Source organism: Mirounga leonina, unplaced genomic scaffold (assembly GCF_011800145.1).
Source record: "Mirounga leonina isolate KUSES-001 unplaced genomic scaffold, KU_Mleo_1.0 Mir_172, whole genome shotgun sequence".
NCBI classification, from domain to species: domain Eukaryota; kingdom Metazoa; phylum Chordata; class Mammalia; order Carnivora; family Phocidae; genus Mirounga; species Mirounga leonina.
The window spans coordinates 9,626,589-9,649,685 of record NW_023270442.1 but is presented as its reverse complement, the minus strand read 5'-3'; the positions used below and the strand labels follow the sequence as shown (position 1 = coordinate 9,649,685).

At 38.7% G+C, this 23,097-nt stretch overlaps 1 protein-coding gene across 3 annotated transcripts; it reads right to left on the bottom strand.

Moving 5' to 3' along the window:
* Positions 1-9,982: 9,982 nt before the first annotated feature.
* On the bottom strand, positions 9,983-22,786 carry N6AMT1 (N-6 adenine-specific DNA methyltransferase 1). 3 transcript variants are annotated; one of them, XM_035017538.1, is made up of 6 exons: positions 22,638-22,786; positions 20,278-20,364; positions 19,446-19,536; positions 14,216-14,299; positions 11,680-11,821; positions 9,983-10,660 (listed from the first exon to the last, which is right to left on the bottom strand). In XM_035017538.1, the coding sequence occupies exons 1-6, from the start codon at positions 22,769-22,771 to the stop codon at positions 10,554-10,556; spliced, it is 645 nt and encodes a 214-aa protein (XP_034873429.1). In that variant the 5' UTR covers positions 22,772-22,786; the 3' UTR covers positions 9,983-10,553. The 3 variants fall into 3 exon arrangements, with proteins under 3 accessions (XP_034873429.1, XP_034873431.1, XP_034873432.1); XM_035017540.1 differs by lacking the exon at positions 14,216-14,299; XM_035017541.1 differs by lacking the exon at positions 20,278-20,364.
* Positions 22,787-23,097: the final 311 nt, after the last annotated feature.

The window sequence follows — 23,097 nt, the reverse complement described above, 5'->3', positions numbered from 1 at the left end:
CCTCCCTTCTCCTATGATCCTCTGTTTTGTTAAGTTCCACATATGAGTGAAATCATACGATAATTGTCTTTCTCTGATTGACTTATTTCGCTTAGCATAATACCCTCTAGTTCCATCCATGTCATTGCAAATGGTAAGATTTAATTTTTTTTGACGGCTAATATTCCACTGTACATATATATAAATGCCACATCTTCTTTATCCATTCATCTGTTGACAGATATCTGAGCTCTTTCCAAAGTTTGGCTATTGTGGACATTGCGGTTATAAACATTGGGGTGCAGGTGCCCCTTCAGATCACTATGTTTGTATACTTTGGGTAAATACCTAGTAGTGCAATTGCTGGGTCATAGGGTAGCTCTATTTTTAACATTTTGAGGAACCTCCATACTGTTTTCCAGAGTGGCTGCACCAGCTTGCCTCCCACTAGCAGTGTAAGAGTGTTCCCCTTTCTCTGCAACCTCGCCAACATGTTATTTTCTGACTTAATTTTAGTCATTCTGACCGGTGTGAGGTGATATCTCATTGTGGTTTTAATTTGTATTTCCCTGATGCCGAGTGATGTTGAGCATTTTTTCATGTGTTTGTTGGCCATTTGTATGTCTTCTTGGGAGAAATGTCTGTTCATGTCCTCTGCCCATTTCTTGACTGGATTATTTGTTTTTTGGGTGTTGAGTTTGATAAGTTCTTTATCTATATCTTTATCTAGTATCTATATCTTGGATACTAGCCCTTTATCTGACCCCCATTGTTCAACATAATACTAGAAATCCTAGCCTCAGCAATAAAAGGCATCCAAATCGGCAAAGAAGAAGTCAAAGTCTCTTCATAGATGACATGATACTCTATCTAGAAAACCCAAAAGACTCCACCCCAAAATTGCTAGATTTCATACAGGTATTCAGCAAAGTGGCAGGATATAAAATCAATGCACAGAAATCAATTGCATTTCTTTTTTTTTTTTTTTGAACGTCTGGAAAACTTTATTGAGAGAATTTCAACAGTGAAGTACCCCACATAAGAGTAGTTTGCATGTTTCAGCTTGTCCTTGTTTAAATCTGGGGTAGTCCTTCACCTGCTTCCGGCATTTTAAAGGGCTCTAAAAAGGGCATACTTGGCCCCTTGACATCAGGGTCATCTTCAGTTATACCCCCGGCCTTTGCCTGAGGCAGCTCCTGGAGATCAGCTTCCAGGTCCAATCCTTGAGCCACAGGTCCTCCTTCAACTTCCTTCCCTTGATCAGGTAGAGTATCTTGACTCTCAGGGGGTGCGTCCTTTTGTTTCAGTTGCTCACCACGGGGCTGCTGCTCACCCACGTGCTGGTTAGACCCTGGATCATCTTTTCTTTGTTTGGATCTGGATCTGGATCTGACTCGGCCACTCAGAGTTCATCCAGTTGAATTCAGCTAGCGAGAAAGCTCACGGCAGAGAGAACACGCCGCCTGGATGAAGCTCAGCTCGGCTCCCACCAATTGCATTTCTATACACTGAGAAAGAAAGAGAAATTAAGGAATCGATCCCATTTACAATTGCACCAGAAACCATAAGATGCCTAGGAACAAACCTAACCAAAGAGATAAAGGATCTGTACTCTGAAAACTACAGAACACTCATGAAGAAATTGAGGAAGACACAAAGAAATGGTAAAACATTCCATGCTCATGGATTGGAAGAACAAACTGTTAAAATGTCTATGCTACCTAGAGCAATCTACACATTCAATGCAATCCATCAAAATACCAACATTTTGCACAGAGCTGGAACAAATAATCCTAAAATTTGTATGGAACCAGAAAAGACCCCAAAGAGCTAGAATTGTGATGCCCCCAAAAGCGTCTGCTTTTCAAAAGAAAAGCAAAGCTGGGGGCATCACAATTCCGGACTTCAAGCTCTATTACAAGGGTGTCATCATCAAGACAGTATGGTACTGGCACAAAAACAGACACATAGATCAGTGGGACAGACTAGAGAGCCCAGAAATGGACCCTCAACTCCGTGGTCAAATCCTCGACAAAGCAGGAAAGAATGTCCAACGGAACAAAGACAGTGTTTTCAACAAATGGTGTTGGGAAAATTGGACAGCCACATGCAGAAGAATAAAACTGGACCATTTCCTTACACCACCCACAAAAAGAGACTCAACATGGATGAAAGACCTAAATGTGAGACAGGAGTCCATCAAAATCCTAGAGGAGAACACAGGCAGCAACCTCTGTGACCTTGGCTGTAGCAACTTCTTGCTAGACGCATCTCCAAAGGCAAGGGACACAAAGGCAAAAATGAACTATTGGGACTTCATGAAGATAAAAGCTGCCGCACAGCAAAGGAAACAGTTGACGAAACCAAAAGGCAACCGACAGAATGGGAGAAGATATTTGCAAATATCTTGCAAATAGCCCCTTAACTACATCTTTTGTCTTAAAAAGTGGTATTCTTCTTTTCCAGATAGGTAATATTTTACAGGCTCCAGGGATTAGGACCTGATAACTTTGGGGAAAATTATTTAAACCTATCACACCTGGGAACTTGTTAGAATGCAAATTCTCAAGTCCTGCTGAATAAGGAACACCAGGGGTGTCTTAACAGCAATCTTGTGGTTTAACAAGTCCCCCAGAGGATTCTGGGAGAATGCTGAAGTTTGAGTTACCACTGCTTTAGAATGTTGGCCAGTTCATCTCCGTTTAAAAATTACTGGCATCGGGGTGCCTGGGTGGCTCAGTCATTAAGCGTCTGCCTTCGGCTCAGGTCATGATCCCAGGGTCCTGGGACAGAGCCCTGCATCGGGCTCCCTGCTCCAGGGGAAGCCTGCTTCTCCCTCTCCCACTCCCCCTGCTTGTGTTCCCTCTCTCTGTCAAATAAATAAATAAAAAATCTTTTTAAAAAAAAGGAAAAAAAATTACTGGCATCAAAGTGTTCACAGTATCATCTTTCTATTTGTGCCTTTTCTTTTTATCAATATAAAGAGAATTTTTTTTCAAATTTCACCCTTTGACATTGATTTTTGCTCTTATGTTTATTATAGTCCCTATTTTCTACTTGAACATATTCTAACTTCTCAAATTGGACACTTAGTATATTAATTCTGAGCCTTTTTTTTTTTTAAATAAGCACTTAAGGCTGTAAGTTTCATTCTCAGTTTTACTTCCACTGCATTCCCTAAATTCTGATACTGAAATTATCATTCAGGAATTTTAAAAATGCCAATTATTATTCTTTGAACTATAAATTATTCAGAAGCATGTTTTGAATTTTGCAAATGTATGAAGTTTAAAAATTTAACTTTTTCTTAGTGATTTATAACCTAATTGTATTATAGTCAGAGAATATAGGCTATATGATACTGATTCTTTGAATTTTTTTTTTTAAAGATTTTATTTATTTATTTGAGAGAGAATGAGAGACAGAGAGTATGAGAGGGAGGAGGGTCAGAGGGAGAAGCAGACTCCCTGCCAAGCAGGGAGCCCAATGTGGGACTCGATCCCGGGACTCCAGGATCATGACCTGAGCCGAAGGCGGTTGCTTAACCAACTGAGCCACCCAGGCGCCCGATACTGATTCTTTGAATTTTATAGGGACTTGCTCTTGGCCTAATATGTAATTAGGTTTGTAAACATCCCATGTCCTTAACGTATTCTCGAACCGTTGGTTCCAGAATTCTATATTATAAATCCACCTTATATCTATTGTTCAAATCTTCTACATTTATCATTTTCATGTATCTCCTTGATGCAGTAGTGATTGAGAGGTGATGTGAAATCTTCCTATATGATAGATTTGTCAATTTATACTTGTGTTTCTATTTTTATTTTATACAGTATGAGGCTAGTTTACTAGTTGCACTCAAGTTTAGAACTGTGAATATCTGCCTGGTGAAGTGTAAATCTTTATCATTCTTTAGTGCCCATTTCTAACAATGCATTGGGACTGTCTGTATGAGCTTCCCAGAGCTGCTGGAACAAAGTATCACAGAGTAGATAGCCTAAAGCAACAGAAATGTATTCTCTCAGAGTCCTGGAGGCCAGAAGTCTGAAGTCAAGGTGCCATGCTCTCTATGAAGGCTCTAGGGAAGAATCCTTTCTAGCCTCTCCTAGCTTCTGCTAGTTGCCACAATCCTTGGCATTGCTTGGTTTGTAGACTCATCATTCCAGTTTCTTCCTCATCTTCACATGGCATTTTCTCTATCTGCATCTCTACATCCAAATTTCCCTCATCTTACAAGGACACCAGTCATATTGGATTTAGGGCCCACTCTAACCCAGTATGATGTCATCTTAACTTGATTTCATCTGCAGAGACCCTCTTTCCAAATAAGGTCACATTGACAGGTTCTGGTTGGACATGAATCTGGGGGAGGCACTATTCAACCTAGTACAGTGAGCTATTAAGGGGGCTATCTCACCTTGTTGATTTGTCTGATATATCTTCATCACCTTATTTCCAGTCTTTTTCTTTTTTAAAGATTTATTTGAGAGAGAGAGAAAGAGAGAGAGAAGGACAGTACGTGTGTGCAAGTGGGGGGAGGGGCAGAGAGAGACTCTTAAGCAGACTCCCCACCAAGCATGGAACTCAACACAGGGCTTGATCTCATGACCCTGAGATCATGACCTGAGCCAAAATCAAGAGTCAGATGCTTAACCGACTGAGCCACCCAGGCACCCCCCATTTGAGACTTCTGGGATGTTTTTCATTTTCCGTGAAACACACCTTTTATTTATTTATTTGTTTGTTTGACAGAAAGAATGAGAGTACAGGCAGGGGGAATGGCAGAGGGGGGAATGGCAAAGGGAGCGGGAGAAGCAGACTCCCCTGATGAGCAAGGAGCCTGATGTGGGGCTCGATTCCAGGACCCTGGGATCATGACCTGAGCTGAAGGCAGATGCTTAAATGAGCCACCCAGGCGCCCCTGAAATACACCTTTTAGAAGTTCATTTACTGTAGATCTCTTGTTGGTAAACATTTTTTTTTTTTTTTTTAAGATTTTATTTATTTGACAGAGACACAGCGAGAGAGGGAACACAGGCAGGGGGAGTGGGAGACGGAGAAGCAGGCTTCCCGCAGAGCAGGGAGCCCGATGTGGGGCTCGATCCCAGGACCCTGAGATCACAACCTGAACCAAAGGCAGACGCTTAACGACTGAGCCACCCAGGTGCCCCAAACTCCCTCATTTTTATCTACTTTTACAAACCTTGCTTGTCAGAGTTTTGTTGGAACCCAACAGATGGACCATTACTCCCAACACTTTGAGGATGTTATTCCACAGGCTTTTGGCTTCCTTCGTCGCTGTTTAAGAAATCTGTTGTTACTTCAATTATAGTTCCTTTGTAGCAGTGTTGGCAAACATATTAAAGGGATAAATGGTAAATATTTTGAGGTTTGTGGGCCATGTGGTTTCTGTGGTCTAAGCTGTGACTACTCAACTCTGCCTCCGTAGGCCAAAGCAGCCACACACGATACTTGAATGAATGGCCAGGGCCGTACTCCAGTATCTTAGCTACAAAACGTTTGCCAACCCATGCTTACCAGTGAGTCGTTCCTTCCCTTTGATTACCTTTGAAGATCTCTTTGCCTCTGATGTTTTGCAATGCCACTACGCTATGTCTAGGTGTGGATTTCCCTTTATTTTGTTTGTGCTTCTGGAATCTGTCTTCTTTCTAAAAAGCCAATTCCAGAAAAATACTAGCCACTATCTTTTCAAATATTGCCTTTCTTACATTCTTTTTTTAAGATTTTATGTATTCACTTGACAGAGAGAGAGAGAGCACAAGCAGGGGGAACGGGAGAGGGAGAAGCAGGCTCCCCCGGAGCAAGGGTCCTAGGACCCTGGGATCACGACCTGAGCCACCCAGGCACCCCATCTTTCTTACATTCTTTTTGGGACTCTTGTTTGTTTTATCCTTCATAATCCTTATTGTTCCTTCGTATTTTCCTTTTATCTCTTTGGGCAGCACTTGAATTTTTTTCAGTTCATTAATTCTCTTTTCGGCTGTTTACCCTGTCCATTGTGGGTTTTGATTTTAGGGATTCTGTTTCTCAATTCTTAAAAAGTGACTTTTGGGAAAAGTTTTTATTAATAAGCTGAAGATAACTGGTAGGTATGTATTTAACAGAAATGCATACATGTTTGCTGAAAGATACAAATGTGGTCACAATGATACAAAGCTAGAAGCAATCCAGATATTCAATAGTAGAATAGATAAATTTTGATACATTCGGGACGCCTGGGTGGCTCAGTCAGTTAAGCAGCTGCCTTCGGCTCAGGTCATGATCCCGGGGTCCTGGGATCAGTCCCACGTCGGGCTCTCTGCTCTTCGGGAAGCCTGCTTCTCCCTGTACCCCTCCCCCTGCTTGTGTTCCCTCTCTCGCTGTGTCTCTGTCAAATAAATATTAAAAAAAATTTTTTTTTGATACATTCATACAGTAGAAGTAATGAGAATATACAAAAGTGAAAATGAATAAATAATTGCTGTACACAACTGCATGGAAGAATCTCATAAAAACACTATTGAATGAAAGAATCTAGACACCAAAGAGTATATATCATATGATTCATTAATACAGGGTCAAAGCAGGAAGACCAGATCTGTAGTAAAAGGAATGTAACAGATGGCCTGCCAGGTTCACTCCCATAGGTGTACATGCACTGTGTCATCCCCATCCCTTGACTGTGGGTAGGACTTGTGAATGACTTTATTTCTCTCTGTAATTAGGTTACATAAGGTCCCTCATCAGTTGAGTTTGGATTAATTAATTAAACAGAAGAGTATACTGGGTGAACTTGACCTAATCAGATGAGTCCTTTCAAAGAGATTCTAGGCCCTCACTGTAGATTTGCAGGTCAAGAAATTCTCCTGCTGGCCATAGAGAAGCAAGCGACCATTCTGTGAACTGCCTGTGGAGGTGATTATGGTACAAAGATTCAAGAGAGGCCTGTAGAAGGTGAGAATTATCCCTACCCGACAGCCAGAAAAGTGACTTTAGTCCTACGACCACATGAAAAAGGACCTGGAGACCCAGATGAGATCACAGCCATGAGCAACACCTTTCCTACAGCCTGGTGAGATTCTAAGCAGTGAATCCAGCTCACTATACCCACACTCCTGACCCAAAGAAACTGTGAGACCATAAATTTGTGCTAATAGCAGTAAAGTTAGAGCCGTTAGTTATGCAGAAATAAAAATCTAACACAAAAAGCCAAGCAATGGTTTCCCTTGGTGAGTGGGAGGTGACTGGGAAGGAAATCTGGTGGAGCTTCTGGAATGCTGGTAGTGTTTTATTTCTTGATTTGGGTGTAGTCTAAATGGATGTTGACTTCGTAAAAATCCATCAAGCTAGACACCTAAGACATATACAATCTATAAAGTATGTTCCACCTCAATACAAAGTTTACATAAAAAGAAAAATGAACACAGAATGGAGATAGGCATTGGTATGTATTATATTATTTTATATGCAAAGTAATTTTAGTGTATGTATGAATCACATCCTACATCTACACATAAAATGATTTACATTTAGTCATAAAGGTTCCTAACATGGCTATATTTCTCTTAATCTCTTCCTGAGTCTTTTCAGTCCTGTCTAAATTTTTCTCTTTTTTCAGTCCTGTCTTAATTTGTATTCCTTTTTCTTCCCAGTATGAGGAAAAAAGAAAAAAAAAAAAGAACTACATCTTAATTTTGGAATGGAATATTATCACTCCTTTGTTTTAAAATACTGTTGTTTTTTTTGTTTGTTTTTTTGGTAAGCACAAATTAACACTAATGCATTTCCATGTCTGTATTTCTCATTTTTAAAAGTCGACTTCAATTTGTTCTTTCCAGTTTCTTCTTGTATGAGCTTTTCTTTATGTTAATTCTTTAAACATGTCAAACATTCCACAATCTGAATATAACAATTCCACTGTTTATATACCTTAGGTGTCTGTTTTTTTGTTTTTGTTTTTTTTTTTTTCTTTTTCTGCTCTCATTGATTGTAGCTTCTTGGTGAGCAACGGTTTAGATAATTTTAATGTTAACTTTTTCATGTTAATGTTCCTACCTCACGTAAATAGGATGAATTAAATCCTACAACAGAGGTTAGCCTAATCTATAACAGTAATAGATTATTACTATTTTTCTTTTCATCCAAGGTATGACCGTTTTTTTTGCTGCTTCCCTTGGGCCAAATGATGTGGTTTTACGGGTCCTCTTTCTTCCTGTATTTAATAGCTCTTTCTTAACACGAAGAGAGCTGGATCTGCACCTCTCCTCCTGAAGGCTCCGGGCCACAGTTCTGACCACCAGGACACAGCATCCACTTTTCACGCTGGCACTGCTTTCTTGTTTGCAGGATGCAGTATTTCCTGCCTTTAATTACTACATGAGTCTGCTAGGGCCACTACGACAAAGCCGCAGGCTGGTGGCTTCAGCAACAGGAATTTGCTTGCTCACAGTTCTGGAGGCTGGAGTCCAAGAGCAAGGCGTCAGCAGGTGGGGTTTCTTCTGCAGTCTCCTGCCTTGGCCCGCAGATGGCTGCCTCTCACTGACTTTCACATGGTTTGTTTCTGTGTGTGTAAGCATCCCTGGTGTCTCCCTATGTCCTAATCTCTTGTAAGGAGGCCAGTCAGACTGGATCAGGGCCCACCCTGACGGCCTCCTAAAGAGGTAATTAAACCTCTTTGAGGCCCATCTGCAAATACACTCACCTTCTGAGGTTCTGGGGATCAGGACCTCAACATATGAATGTGGGGGGACACAATTTAGTCCATTAACAGTTATGCTGAAGTTTTGGGGTCATTTATGTAGCATTTCTATGTTTTTAATCTCCTATGTTGACAGTCGTCTTCTATGCGAATTTTATTTTATTTTTTAAGATTTTATTTATTTGAGAGAGAGAATGAGAGAGAGACAGAGAGCATGAGAGGGAGGAGGGTCAGAGGGAGAAGCAGACTCCCTGCCAAGCAGGGAGCCCGATGCGGGACTCGATCCCGGGACTCCAGGATCATGACCTGAGCCGAAGGCAGTCGCTTAACCAACTGAGCCACCCAGGCGCCCTTCTATGCGAATTTCAAAGTGTTTCAAATGTTATCTGAAAATATTCAAGACCCCATTCTCCAAAATTATAACTAAAGACCCACAATAAAGTTCTAAGTTTTTTTAGCCTTTTTTTTTTTAATTGTAACATTTCAGATGACTATTTCTGGGAAGGGGAATATATTTACAGATATTAGACTCAAGTAAATACTAATTTTGATATCTTTACTGCTGCATTATAAGCAAATTGAAAGAAAGTGTTTGGGAGTCAGATGTGTCTGAGTGCTGCCATACTGGCTTTACCCTTTAACTACTGTGCTTCTTTGGACAAGTTATTTGACCTTTCTGAACATCAAAGGAGGGTAATTCCACTCTTTCTGTGCATTATCCTAAGCATTAAATAATAATGTGATTTAAAACAATAGTTCTAGGGGCACCTGGGTGGCTCAGTCAGTTTAGTGTCTACCTTCAGCCTAGGTCATGATCTCGGGGTCCTGGGATCAAGCCCCGTGTCAGGCTCCCTGCTCCATGGGGAGTCTGCTTCTCCCTCTCCCTCTGCTGCTCCCTCTGCTTGTGCTCTCTGTCAAATAAATAAATAGATCTTTAAAAACAAACAAAACAAAACAAAAAAACCCAATAGTTTTAAAATTTGGTGCACTACCTTAAGGAACACTGGGAAGCATGTTTTAAAAGAGGCCATTTTTAGGTCTGTTCAGCAGAGGAGTCCACGGATCTATGGTCAGGCTTAGGAATTTATAATCTTAAAAAGCTTCTCCAGTTGATTCTGAATATAGCCCAATTAAAAATAAATTCTAGATTCCACTCACTCTGATCCTACACATATAGGAAAGAAGAAAACAGAAATATATGACAAAGGATAAAAGGCAGGAAAAATCTGACCAGGGAGAAACATGGAGGCAGAAGGCATTCTAAGTAATAGAAATAGAATGGAGACAGTGAACAAGTGAAAGTAAATTAAAAAAATTTTTAAATGAAAACCTTTTTAAAATTATACAAGTCATATGTTACCATTGTGCAAATGCTACCATAAAAGAGCAAAAGTCCTGCGTTCCCTCCTGCCATGTACCTTCTGAGATGTTCCGATGTTCACATACACACATACCCTCTCTGCTGGGTTTCAAAATTATACATACAGGATCATACTGTTTTGTAACTTGCTTTTTTCCCTCAGTAGTACATTAGGAACACCTTCAGACCTGACTCATGTTTAGTGACTGGATACATCACTCATGTTCAGGTTTTATACGTAAAATGCAAATAATATATATTCTAAATGCATTTACTAGCACTTACTCAACTATTTCTGTAGGCTTGATTACCTGGGGAAAAGGGAATGCAATGCCCTTCCCACCTTTTTCTATATAACCTGACAATTTCACTTGTTAACGAAGAAATGACTTCATTTTCAAAATATGCCAAATATTTTCAGCTTCTCTCTCTATACATATTCACATATATATTCAATATAATATATATTATCAATATATACAATCCAGCATAATACACAGCACACACAGTAAGTTAGGACTTGGTAAACTTCAGGACTGAGAGGAGTTCTTGGCCTGCTTGTCTGGAAAGTGCAATAGTCCCTTGTAGACCTCTTGTCGTCATTGTTTTCAAAATTTCTTCTAGAATAAAAATTAAAACAAAAGGTAAAATCCAATTAAAATCATCTAGTGAAGAGTGTATGATCACTAAACAGTTTAATAAGATGATAAACGCAGACTATTTGCAAATTCTACTTATCTGAGAAAACAATGTATACCAAGTAAATTTCTATTAAAATGGACTTTAGTCAAATGGGAGCACCTGCATTTTCAAGGTGTCGTGGAGAACTCTAATCATACTGAACGGCCTTGCTTTGCAGTGGTGGCTTACTCTGGACTCAACAGAAACATTAATTAAACTTGTCGTTATAGCAAGTAATTAGTTTAGTTGCTTGGCTCCAATCCTGGCCTTTCCTTTGGGATGAAAAAAGTCAATGAAAGTAGGGCAAACTGTACAGTGGAAGTAAATGAAATAGCTTATTTCTTTCAGGTATATTGAAAAAAGCAACACCTTCCCTTTTGTAAATAAGTGATACTAAAAAGACTGAATTAAGAAAATGGACTTACAAACAAAGCAAAACTTAGTAATCATTATGTGATTTGAGGGGCTAAGGACATAAGATATAAGATGAAAATCAAACTTGTGTACTGAAATAGAAGAAAGATTATGGTCAATTTAGTACGGAGTCATCTGAAAACCAAGATCTAAAACTCCATACCATGAGGTAGCTTTCGTAACAAAACTTCACATGAACTAAAGAGTACATAGCAGAATTGTCAAGGGCATGTAGACTACAATGTGGAGAGAAAATTCATAATATTCAGGGTGAGGTGTTAAAAGAAGAAATTACAGATTTTGTGTTTGAATATTATTTTATTAGGGGAAAAACTGTCCTCTCCCTTTAAAAAAATACTACTTTCTAAAACCAGAAAAAACTGTATCTTAAAAATCTCTCTTCTTTCAATATGAATGTTATGTTTGTGTGAGCTGTTGTCAGTGATTATATTTACAGTATTTCAGGTTACTTTACAGTCTTTAACATTATTAACTTTTGATTTCAGCAAAGTAAGTGGTTAAAAGATAAAGTAGTCTGGATTACCTGGATTGTTTTCTTTAATGGTAACCAGATAGAATAATCCTCTTGGTGACAAAAGGTCTGGAGCCAGTGGGAAGAATCGGTCCATGACTTCCCGACCATTTCTGCCACCAGCCCAAATGGCTTCTACTCCATGACGTCCTACCTGTGACCATTTAAAAAAGACCGTTTTGTTTTGATTCAAGTTACATTTAGAATCACACACAAAATCTTTTTGACAAGTAACATTCACCAAACAAGTATATACTTTGTATTTTACTGCTGTCCAGGAGGCAGAAAAGTTGAATCTGAGCCCCACCATTTCCTAGCCCTGTGACCTTATGGAAGTTTGTCATTTTTGTGAATTAGTTTCCTCCCTTATCAGTGAAATCAGAAAAACAATAGTTTTAACTGTTAAAGTAGAAAAATGGTAACAAATTAATTTTTTCCATTGCTAGCAATAACAGAGGAAATATATTTGAAGTTTGAAAACAGTGCTCTGCAAATATCAAGTGCTTAGTAATAGTTGTTACTATTTATGCAATGTTTATATTGATAGACATAGGTGATTCTTATACTTAATACATAACAATCAGGAAGAAACTAAAAGGCAGATCTTACATTATAAGAGATCTACTCTGCAGGAAGTTTGTTGAAACTACATGTCCTGCTGCATCTGGCTCTCTTCTAGATTTAAAGTATGAATTGTACACACCTTTTTAAGGAACCTATTTAATATATAAAGGTTCACCAAAGCATTTTTCCCCGTAACGATCTAATTCTATCGTAGAAACAAAACACATGAGAGTTCATATGGTATTAAAAATCTTTAGATTCTTATCACTGTGTATCATTTTCAAAACTAAAGAATATTTTGAAAAAAACATTCAAGAACTATTTTAACCCTAACAATTATTTTCTTTCTTATCCTTCAATGGTTTTGTCCATATTTTAGTTTAAACAAATTGTATACAATCATGCCTACTGCTTTTATTCATTTAAATGGTATATTTCTCCATTAAATTCATTTATACCTGTAACTATATACATATATTATTTTACAGATAAGGGAAATACATTCATATACCTGCTTTTTAAAAAAATTGCACTTTCCCCTTTTACTGTTTTGCTTGTCTGCTCCTTCCCCATCTTACACACACCATGTTTTTTTCTTTTTTGTCCATGTTTTACAAAGACAGGATTATATTCTATATTTTTACCCCATATCTTGCTTTTCTCACTCAACAATACCTTAAGATGAGCTCTTCATGTGATCAGGTATGGTTCTATTTTACTCTTTTAATGGCTGCCTAGTATTTTATAATGGAAAAGTATAATATCTTATGTAGCTATTGATGAGCATCCAATGCATTCATTTACTTAAATTTTTTTGTATCTAATTTTTTAAAAACATTTATTTGTTTCAGAGAGAGCGAGCGAGAGAGAGAGCAAGGGAGCAGAGAAGGGGCAGAGGGAGAGAATATCCAAGCAGCCTCGTGCTGAGCGCAGAGTCCCACGTGGGGCTCTCATTATATTATTTATTTGTCAGAGAGAGAGACAGCGAGAGAGCGAGCGAGCGCAGAAGCAGGGGAGAGCGGCAGGCAGAGGGAGAAGCAGGCTCCCCGCTGAGCAAGAAGCCTGACTCGGGACTCGATCTCAGAACCCTGGGATCATGACTCTAGCTGAAGGCAGAGGCTCAAACGACTGAGCCATCCAGACGTCCCTTGAATGATTTTCTTAAATTATATCTCAAGGACTGAAATTACTGGACTGAAACATTTTTATCACTCTTGATATTTATTCACATAGTCCTTTCCTAAAGAGTTGTATTAAGTTGCATTGCCCTCAATCTCTGTTCACCTTATGACTTTCCTTCTCAAATGAGTTCTTGTGTCAGAGGAGCAACAAGTTCTTAGTTGCTTAGCTGCCCTTAGTAGTAATAGCAGCTACAGAGACTTTTGCCATCTTCGTAGAGGAGAATGTAATGTTTATCAGCCTTGCCAGAGAACGATTCATCAATGAATAAAACAGGATCATGAATAATTCAAGGAAAGCTAGCCTTAGTTCGTTATTAAACTTTGTCTGCCTTGACCATTCTCTCTTTAAATTGGGATATGATTTACCGCTTCATTACTGAGATTTTCCAAACCATATATTTCAAGATGTTTCTTTTCCCTACCTGAAATAAGAGTCACCCCCCCAACACCTGTGAAAGGAGGAAATTGTTGACTTTCAGAAAGAATTCCTATAATGAATTTAAGGATGATTTAAAATATTGTTTAGCAAATTTGCAATTCATGGTAGAGGACACACACATGCAAATTTAAATATATGGCCTGATTTCGATGAGAATTTTAAGGATGAATACGGGTCACTGTATTTCCATTAGTTTGAGATTCCTTTCCTATGTCTACCAACATACTTAATTATTGACAATTAGGAATAATATCAGACCAGTCTGTGTTAATCAGCAGCTGACTAATGTCATATAATGAAGTTCATTTGATTTTAAAGAAAATAGCTGAAAATATTAATAATTAAATCTTGTTACATGTCTTACCTCTTCAGGTGGAGTCACTACATAGGGGGGATTAAACACCAGAAGATCAACTTTTTCCTTCAATCTTGGTAGTAAGCCTTTGACCTAAATGTTTCAATAGTCAGAATTTTAAGCTAGACTCAGAATTAAAATAGATAAATAAATAAAAGTTTAAAAATACTTTCTTCCCATGTTTTTAGAGAACAATGTGTTAGAGGGCTAAAACTGTAGACAGAGATGGAGATAAATATTTTTACATTTTCATTTAGATATAGATTATATGCATTTACCTGAAAATAGGAAATTAAACTAACAGAATGAACATAAAATGTCCAAAAAGCCTCTGCTTTTTGACAGCTCATATGTTTACACTCTGGGTTCACTTTTAGAAGATTAAATAAGGAAGCAAGCTCTCCTATGTTCTGTATCGATATACATATACTCTAAAGCTATTGCTCTAACTTAAACATTTATTTTCTGTAACCAAGAGAAATGTTTTATGAGATGACAAAAAATAACAGAAAACACATATATGTATAAAAATATATATACATATATGTGTATGTGTATTTATATTTGCTTTCTACTTTAATTATAAATATACTGGCTGGAACAATTAGATATCAAAGAAAGGGCTAAAAAAAGTGGAAGAGACACTGAAAATCTCAGTTGTTTGGCATTTTGTAAACCTTTAAACAACTGGGTACAATTTTCTGTGGAACAACAACAAAAATGTCTTTTTAAACAAAGTGCTTTTAGGGCACAATGCCATTTAAAGTATTCCTTGGATCCCTCTGATGACTGATTACACACATACTCACAAAATCACATCTGGTCATGTCACCCCGCACTGTCACAGGTACAGTAAAGTAAAAACACTGTTATCTGGATAGGTTTTCACCCCTAAAGCCATTTCCTTCAATTATCACTTTGTACAGACTCTTGCCCATGAATTCTGAGGCTGTTTCTTTTTTTTTTTTTAAAGATTTATTTGAGAGAGAGAGCAAGCACACGTGCACACATGCAGGAACGGGGTAGAGGGAGAGGAAGCAGACTCCCCACTGAGCTCGGAGCCTGATGCGGGGCTCGATCCCACAAACCCTGAGATCATGACCTGAGTTGAAATCAAGAGTCGGACACCTAACCGACTGTGCTTAACCGACTGCACTTAACCGATTGTGCCACCTAGGTGTCCCCTGAGGCTGTTTCTTGAGATGGAATAGCTGAAGTACTTCAAGGCAGGGTCCAAAGTGTTAGGTATTTTATTAACATTCTTATAATTCTCCCATATATGCACAGGGACCTACCATTATTTACTAAATATTTTTCATTAAATAGACCTTTTTCTGTTAAATAAGTTTGTTCTAAGGGAAATCAGTATTACTTCCTGGAAATAGAAATGACTACAAGGATAAATGTGATATAAATAAAAAAATGTTATGGTTATAGGTACTGCTGCCAGTCTGAGAGTGACCCAGGTCATCTGTCTCTTTGTTAAAGAGACATCTGCAGGGAAGCCTGGGTGGCTCAGTCGGTTAGGCATTTGCCTTCAGCTCAGGTCATGATCCCAGAGTCCTGGGATCAAGCCCCGCATCAAGCCCCGCATCAAGCCCCTCATTGAGCCCCACATGGAGCCCCGCATCGAGCCCTGCATCAAGCCCCGCATCGGGGTCCCTGCTCAGCGGGGAGCCTGCTTGTCCCTCTCCCTCTCCTTCTATCCTGCTCGTGCTCTCTCACAGCCTCTGTGTCTCTCAAATAAATAAATAAATAAAATCTTTAAGAGAAAAAAAAGCGAGACATTTGCAAGTGTTTAAAACTGAGACCTTCTCCCAGATGTAATCAAAATGGCTGAAGGAGAATTAGAGAGAAAAGAGCTTTTACATTATGTGATTCAAAGTTATTTAATACTCAGTTATACCATCTCAGTACTGGGCACATCACTGGGTATTTACACACAGCGTGAAACACTGCCTCACAACTTCCATTTTATCCAGGTTTCTAAAAGCAATTCTATGTTTGTCATCGTAAGAAGCCTGTTAACTATACAGTTCAAAGAAAACACGCGAATAGCATCTTTGAGGAGATGTTAGAGGTAACTTTTCTTTCCCTATTCATTTAAAAAGTGAAGAATAACATTTTTGAGGGAAGTGATTCAGATATACCCTTGTCTGCAAGTAGGAAGATGACTGGTGAATCTGCTGTTCCTTTCAGTAGTGATACTGCAGTGAGGAAATACATCTGAAATAACCAAAAGCTTTATTTTCAATTACATAAATTAAGTTTCTCACATTGTAAAGAAAAAGCTCAGAAGGTAATTTTCCAGAAATGTTGAGTAAGGAAACTAGAAAAGAATTTGCTTTGTAATTGTTTATAATGGCTCTGAGGTACTATATACTAATAATCATTGCAGTACTGGATTTTAAATAAAGGAAAAAATGGATATTAAAACATGGAAAATGAGGTAGTTTACAAAGAAAATGGATTTAAATAAGAAAGTCACGGTAGGCTGGATATAAGGTCTAATCACACACATCTCTCACTCATCCACATTCAGCTTTTGGGTGGTCTCAGAGCATTAGAACGGATCCAAGAATTGGGAAGTAAGCAAAAAAGCCCTCTGACAAGAAGTTTTAAATCCATATAGCAAAATGTACTTTATTCATATGAGAGGCTCTTTTTCCGAGCCCCTGAACTCTTAGTTTAAAAATTTTTTTTTTAAAGGAGCACAAGCAGGGGGAGTGGGAGAGGGAGAAGCAGGCTCCCCGTGGAGCAGGGAGCCCGATGTGGGGCTCGATCCCAGGATCCTGGGATCATGACCTGAGCCGAAGACAGACGCTTAACGACTGAGCCACCCAGTCGCCCCGAACTCTTAGTTTAAATACAAGTTTAACTAAATCACTTGTTCGGTATTCTAGCACAGAGCACATGGAAAAAGAGAGCGAAAATGCCACCAACAGGTAATAGTAAAACAAGACAACATAAAGCAAGTGAAGAGAGAGACAAAGAGGAGAGGAAATAAAAACTCAAAATCACTGCAGGCTCTAGCTACTCAGTGTAAAGACAGAAAGCCCTGAATAAGCCCCATTATCACAGCTAGCACGGAATAGTAACTAAGGTTCATATTAATGACCCTGAATCAATCAAAGGTAAAGTTATGTTTAGTTTGTTTTAGGAATATAAGGAAAGGCATATGACATGTCTGAAAAAAGTCTTTTTTCTAAAACTAAAAAAGCAAAATGAAAGTACTACTTTGTAAACACGTAAGCTTAGTTATCCAAAACAATGACTTTGTATCATGGCTGTGATAATCTATGCTCAGTGTTCTGAATATAAACAAATGTAGAGTTTTGTAAGTGGATCATAATACCTATGCTAATGCCTACTTCCTTCTTTCTTTGTCGGTACTCAGTGTCACCATCACCTTGAACCACTGAAAGAGCTGACTCTGGCATGGACTACCACAAGCCATGTCCTGAAACAGCTGTGAGACCCCAAGATTTAGATTAGCACGGTCTGGGCTTAAATTCTGTATTTATCACTTTATTAGTCATGTGACTTTAAAAAAATGAACCTCACCTCAGTTTCTACCTCTGTTAAAAAAAAAGATATTCTGAATTTCTTATATCTCTAAAGTTTTATCATCATATCAAAAACATATATTTAACACTAATCATGGACACATTAAAGAAACAAGTTAAAATTGTAAAGGGCAAAACCACCACAGTGATCCCATGTAAATCACCTGAGTACCTTTCTTGATAATCTAGTTTTTAATAGCAGTAACAAGTTCTAATAGGTAAGAATTTCTTACATGTTTGGCTTAATTCCTTCCAAGCGGAAAAGTCATTTGTGAGTTTAAAAAAGCAGAAAATCGGGGCGCCTGGGTGGCTCAGTCGTTAAGCGTCTGCCTTTGGCTCAGGTCATGATCCCAGGGTCCTGAGATTGAACCCTGCATCGGGCTCCCTGCTCGGCGGGAAGCCTGCTTCTCCCTCTCCCACGCCCCCTGCTTGTGTTCCCTCTCTCGCTGTGTCTCTGTCAAATAAATAAAATTAAAAAAAAAAAAAAAAAGCAGAAAAGCTAAATACTCTTACCACTGTAAGAATAATACAGGTCAAGAAGCACAGAAAGCATTTTTCTTATCCCTACCTGGTACATGCTGTTATGATTTTTTGCTTACAAAAAAGCACTTATAACAACAACAAAAGTCCAAAATTATCCAAGTCTTACTAATTAAAATATTAAAGGAAAACAGCAACTGGAAAATATATGTGTAACTTAAAATAAAATGATGGTTCTGTAATTGTGATGTGTCGTTTTTACCTGCCCAGGCCTCATTCCCTGCTTTCTTCTGATTTTATCTCCTTGATCTCTATTGGGTAAGCTCTATCTCCTCTCATTCTCAATCCATGTGGCTTGGGTAGGGTTTATGCCAATGCAGCTGCCGGGGTGGGACTATGACTCAGGCCTAAACCAGTCATCTCCGTATTTTGATCCCCTTTGGCCATAGTGAGAGATTGAGAGATGGTATATGATCTAAGATGATCGAAGCAATACTCATTCTGGGGCTTGTTAGACTAACTGAATAGAAAGAGTTTCTTTCCACGGAGGGGTGAGGGAGGTGTTTGCTGAGAAATAAGATACAGACATGCAAGTATCTTCTTACCATGAAGGGAAAGACTACCTAGAAATAGAGCCAATAGAGAAGTTCAGAGCTAAGAAAAAGATGCCTATCGTATCATTTGAGTTCCTGGAGCCAGCTGTGCCTGAAGCCACACTCTCTCTTTACTTAAGCCAGTGTGAATGGATTCTCTGTCACTTCTGACCAAAAGATGACTGATCCTTCCAAGACAGTAGAAATTCCCTTTGAATTTTGGACAAGATGAATTACAACAGTCAAGAATTTACTCTGTAAATTATGGGGTATACTATTTAGTGGATTAAAAGTTAATTAGGGTGCCTGGGTGGCTCAGTTGGTTAAGCGACTGCCATCGGCTCGGGTCATGATCCTGGAGTCCCGGGATCGAGTCCCACATCGAGTCCCACATCGGGCTCCCTGCTCAGCGGGGGGTCTGCTTCTCCCTCTGACCCTCTTCCCTCTCGTGCTGTCTCTCATTCTCTCTCAAATAAATAAATAAAATCTTAAAAAAAAAAAAAGTTAATTAATCACCCAAGCTTCTTTGACCTAACCATCTTAACCTTAACGTATTTGAAAAGGAAATTAACTATCATTGGACAAGGACGAACAGCTCACCAAGTCTGTAATTACTGGCTGAATGTGGACTTTGTTACAGTGTGCCGTCTCCAGAGTGCAAGCTGCTGCCTCAGGGTGGATGTCAGTGCACCTAGACACAGAAAAGAAAGAACACTGTATCTTACGACCATGAGGCAAGCCTATTACTGAAAAATTTAAAAACGCTCCACTGCTTTTATACACAGCAGATTTAGAAAAAAATTAAAATGCTTTAATAATGGTGAAGGAAAAAAACAAAGATGTGTTATATTAATGAAAAAGAATGTTATATTGATAAAATGTGCAAGAGTAGAAAATATACATACATGCATACACATCTGAAGGCATTTACTAAATTATGAATCCAATGAATACTATGCTATCACAAAAATGAAATTTAAAAGGAATTTTTGAAAAATAGTCATGATACAATATTAAATGAAAAACACAGGAAATCGGGGAAAAAAAGAAACATACTTGGACCACATATGGTAGAATTGGAAGTGACTTTTATTTTCTTCTTTAAACTTTCCATATTCTCAAATTTTCTTAAAAAATTTAAGTAACTTCCAATTTTTTCTGGTAATCAGACTATTTACCTAAAAATTTTCAAATTTAGAAATACCCTAAAATTATTTTGTTGCTTCCATAATTATGCAGTATGATGGAACAGTTTTGGACATGCAGTTATAATTTTTAGGGAAGAATAATTTATAATGAGTCCTTACTACACTTAAGTAGACCCTTTCAGATATATATTATTTATTTACAAAAATGATTTCATTCGAGCAGTTATACCCCTAGTGAATTTCTTAGTGGAAGATACGGATGAATTTGATACACTTACACTTACATGTACAAAGCTTGAGGACCTATCATAGAGGCTAGGAATGCAGATACCACTCCAGACCCTGAACCTACTTCAAGGCATATTTCCACTCTAAAAAAAGCAAAATAAAATAAATATGAATATAGTAGGATAAAAATATACATCCCAGAAAATGACTCTCAATCTACTTTTAATATGTATTTCTCCAGCATCCCTTGTCCACAAATATATGGAAATACAACAGAAATTTATAAACACACTAATTTCTGACAACCACTTCGTGCTCACTTAATTCTGTTTAACTCAAAATTGTTTGGAGTTTGTAATTTAAGTCCATAAAATAGATGGCTTTCAATTAATTTCTACAAACCACCACATAAAAATTATGGAATAAGGTTGAGGGTTGAAAATATTAATATGAAAAACATCAACCCTTCTCACAAGGAGCTCCTAGTTTGTATTTTCCCAAAATGATAGGGTTAGTAGTATTACATTATTTATTTATGAAAGATGTTTTCTCTATCATTTAAAAGTACAGAACATTCACAAATGCATTAGCATATCCTAGGGAAAAAAATTCCTTTCTCTTAATAGATTTAGAGCAGCAAAGAAATTCCTTATTTGTACAGCTGTACACTGAACTGGGAAAATATCAGAGTATCTGATATTTATGAATATTAGTAGTAACTTTAACATGCTTTTGAATAAATTCTTCATTATACTGTATTTTATCCTTCAATTAAATTTATTTCCCTGCCTATAATCTACATATGCATCAAAAGCACCAACTATTTCTATCACAGAAATGGGTTTGATGGGATTTAGGAGGTCTCTCCAGCAACCAACTCCTCAAACAACTATCCAACTACAAACTCCAGCAGCCTCTAACTTCTGGAACCAGTCCACATTATCTGACAAAACTTTATTATTCTGTGGGAAGGTCTGTTGAATATTACCAGGCGGCTTTTATTTGAAAATAACTATCATGCTTTCATAAACAGAATTCCAAGACCAGAAATAATCTGACTTCACAACTTAATCAGCTCCTTTCACAGCAATTGCAATGCAATTTGTGTTTGTAAATCTTTCGGGGGTATCTTGAGACTAAAAGGCAAATTATAAAAATCAGTACTGTACCATTCTATATTCCAGTAAATCCCAAAGTTCCATCGCTTACAATGGAAAGCTAGTTTAATAAGAGTTGGGGCATTTTATATATGGAAAAATCTGACCAGGTTTAAGAGAGATAAATAAAATACAGAAATACAGATCTATGAAGCCTGACAGCTGTTGCGTCTTGAGAAAACCAATTTCAAGTCCTGATCTTTAAATAAATCTAATTACTCAAATTCCTTTCATTAAAAAAATTACAATGTAGGTATTCATTCTTTTTTTTTTTTTTTTAAGATTTTATTTATTTGCGAGAGAGAGAATGAGAGACAGAGAGCATGAGAGGGAGGAGGGTCAGAGGGAGAAGCAGACTCCCCGCTGAGCAGGGAGCCCGATGTGGGACTCGATCCCGGGACTCCAGGATCATGACCTGAGCCGAAGGCAGTCGCTTAACCAACTGAGCCACCCAGGCGCCCGGTATTCATTCTTTTAATGTCGTTTAAATTTATGGGGGCACTTGAACAAGTCAAGTTTATTATTTATAAAGTGCTCGGGAAAATTCCATAGGCTGCTAGCTACGTAGCTATTTAAATTTTTAAGTTAAATGAAAAACTACGTTCTGCGTCGCACCAGCCACATTTCAAGGGTTCGGTAGCCACACCCGGCTAACTGGCTATCGGTACAGGGCATAGAGCGCTGTTCCGTGGGCTTAAAAATACTTCTCCACGCCTGGATCCCACAACCTCATTTCATTTTTGTGCCCTTCCGTTGCTACAGGGTGCTTCTGTGTACAGAGTAAGTTAAACACGACGCAGCTTTTAATATTTACTAAAAAAATTAGTATTAATAAGCAATATTTTCGGAATATTTGGTTTTTTTTTTTTTTTTTTCATGGCGCAGTCTCCTGCATTTTTTCGGAATATTTGGTTTTTGAACGTGTTATAATATCGCTGCTCTCGGGGGCTTGTGTTCTTCAGACTAACGGCTGAAAGGAAAAGACGTACATATGCCGGCGTGAAAAGGAGCTATGGAGCTCCTGCGACCAAAACAGCACCTTCGCGAAAGTAGGCAGCTCCCTGGCCCGCTCATTACAGGTAACTACAGGAAAATCGTCTGTTACTGCGTTCTAGTGTCAGTGGTCGCCAAGTAGGCGGACACCGCCGCCTCGGGGCAGACAGCATCCCTCCTTTCCTTGGCTCTCCTTCAACGCCGCCTCTCCAGGACGCCCGAGCCCTCTCCCGCGGGGACCCTCGCCCCCCTCACCCCCCTCGCACCCCTTCAGCTCGGCCGCTGCTGCCTCGAGCGCGTCCAGCAGCAGGAACGTATCCTCCGCGGGCTCGTACACATTGCTGAAGGCGCCGCGGCCCACGTGCCCATGCAGCGGCGTCGGGAAGCTCGGAGACGCCATCTTCCTTCTCTCCGCCCCACGCGCATGCGCCAAAATCGCGCGTGCGCAGGCCCGGCAGTGGGGGGCGGGGCGCCGGAAGCGGAGAGAAGAATCCGGGCTTGTTACTTCCGACAGTTTGTCAGTAAATGCTCTTGGAATTTCCAAGTAACCAGTTATATGATCTGCAACTGCTGACGTTGCTTTCTTATTTCGAATATTTAAATTTATTTCATTTTGTAGATTAGCACTTGATGCAGGGCGTCCTCGATTGTTTTTGACTAAGGGGAGTGTTTTTCTTTCTTTATTCTACATTTAAAAGTTTTCTTCTATTTCTTGTTTGCAAAGAA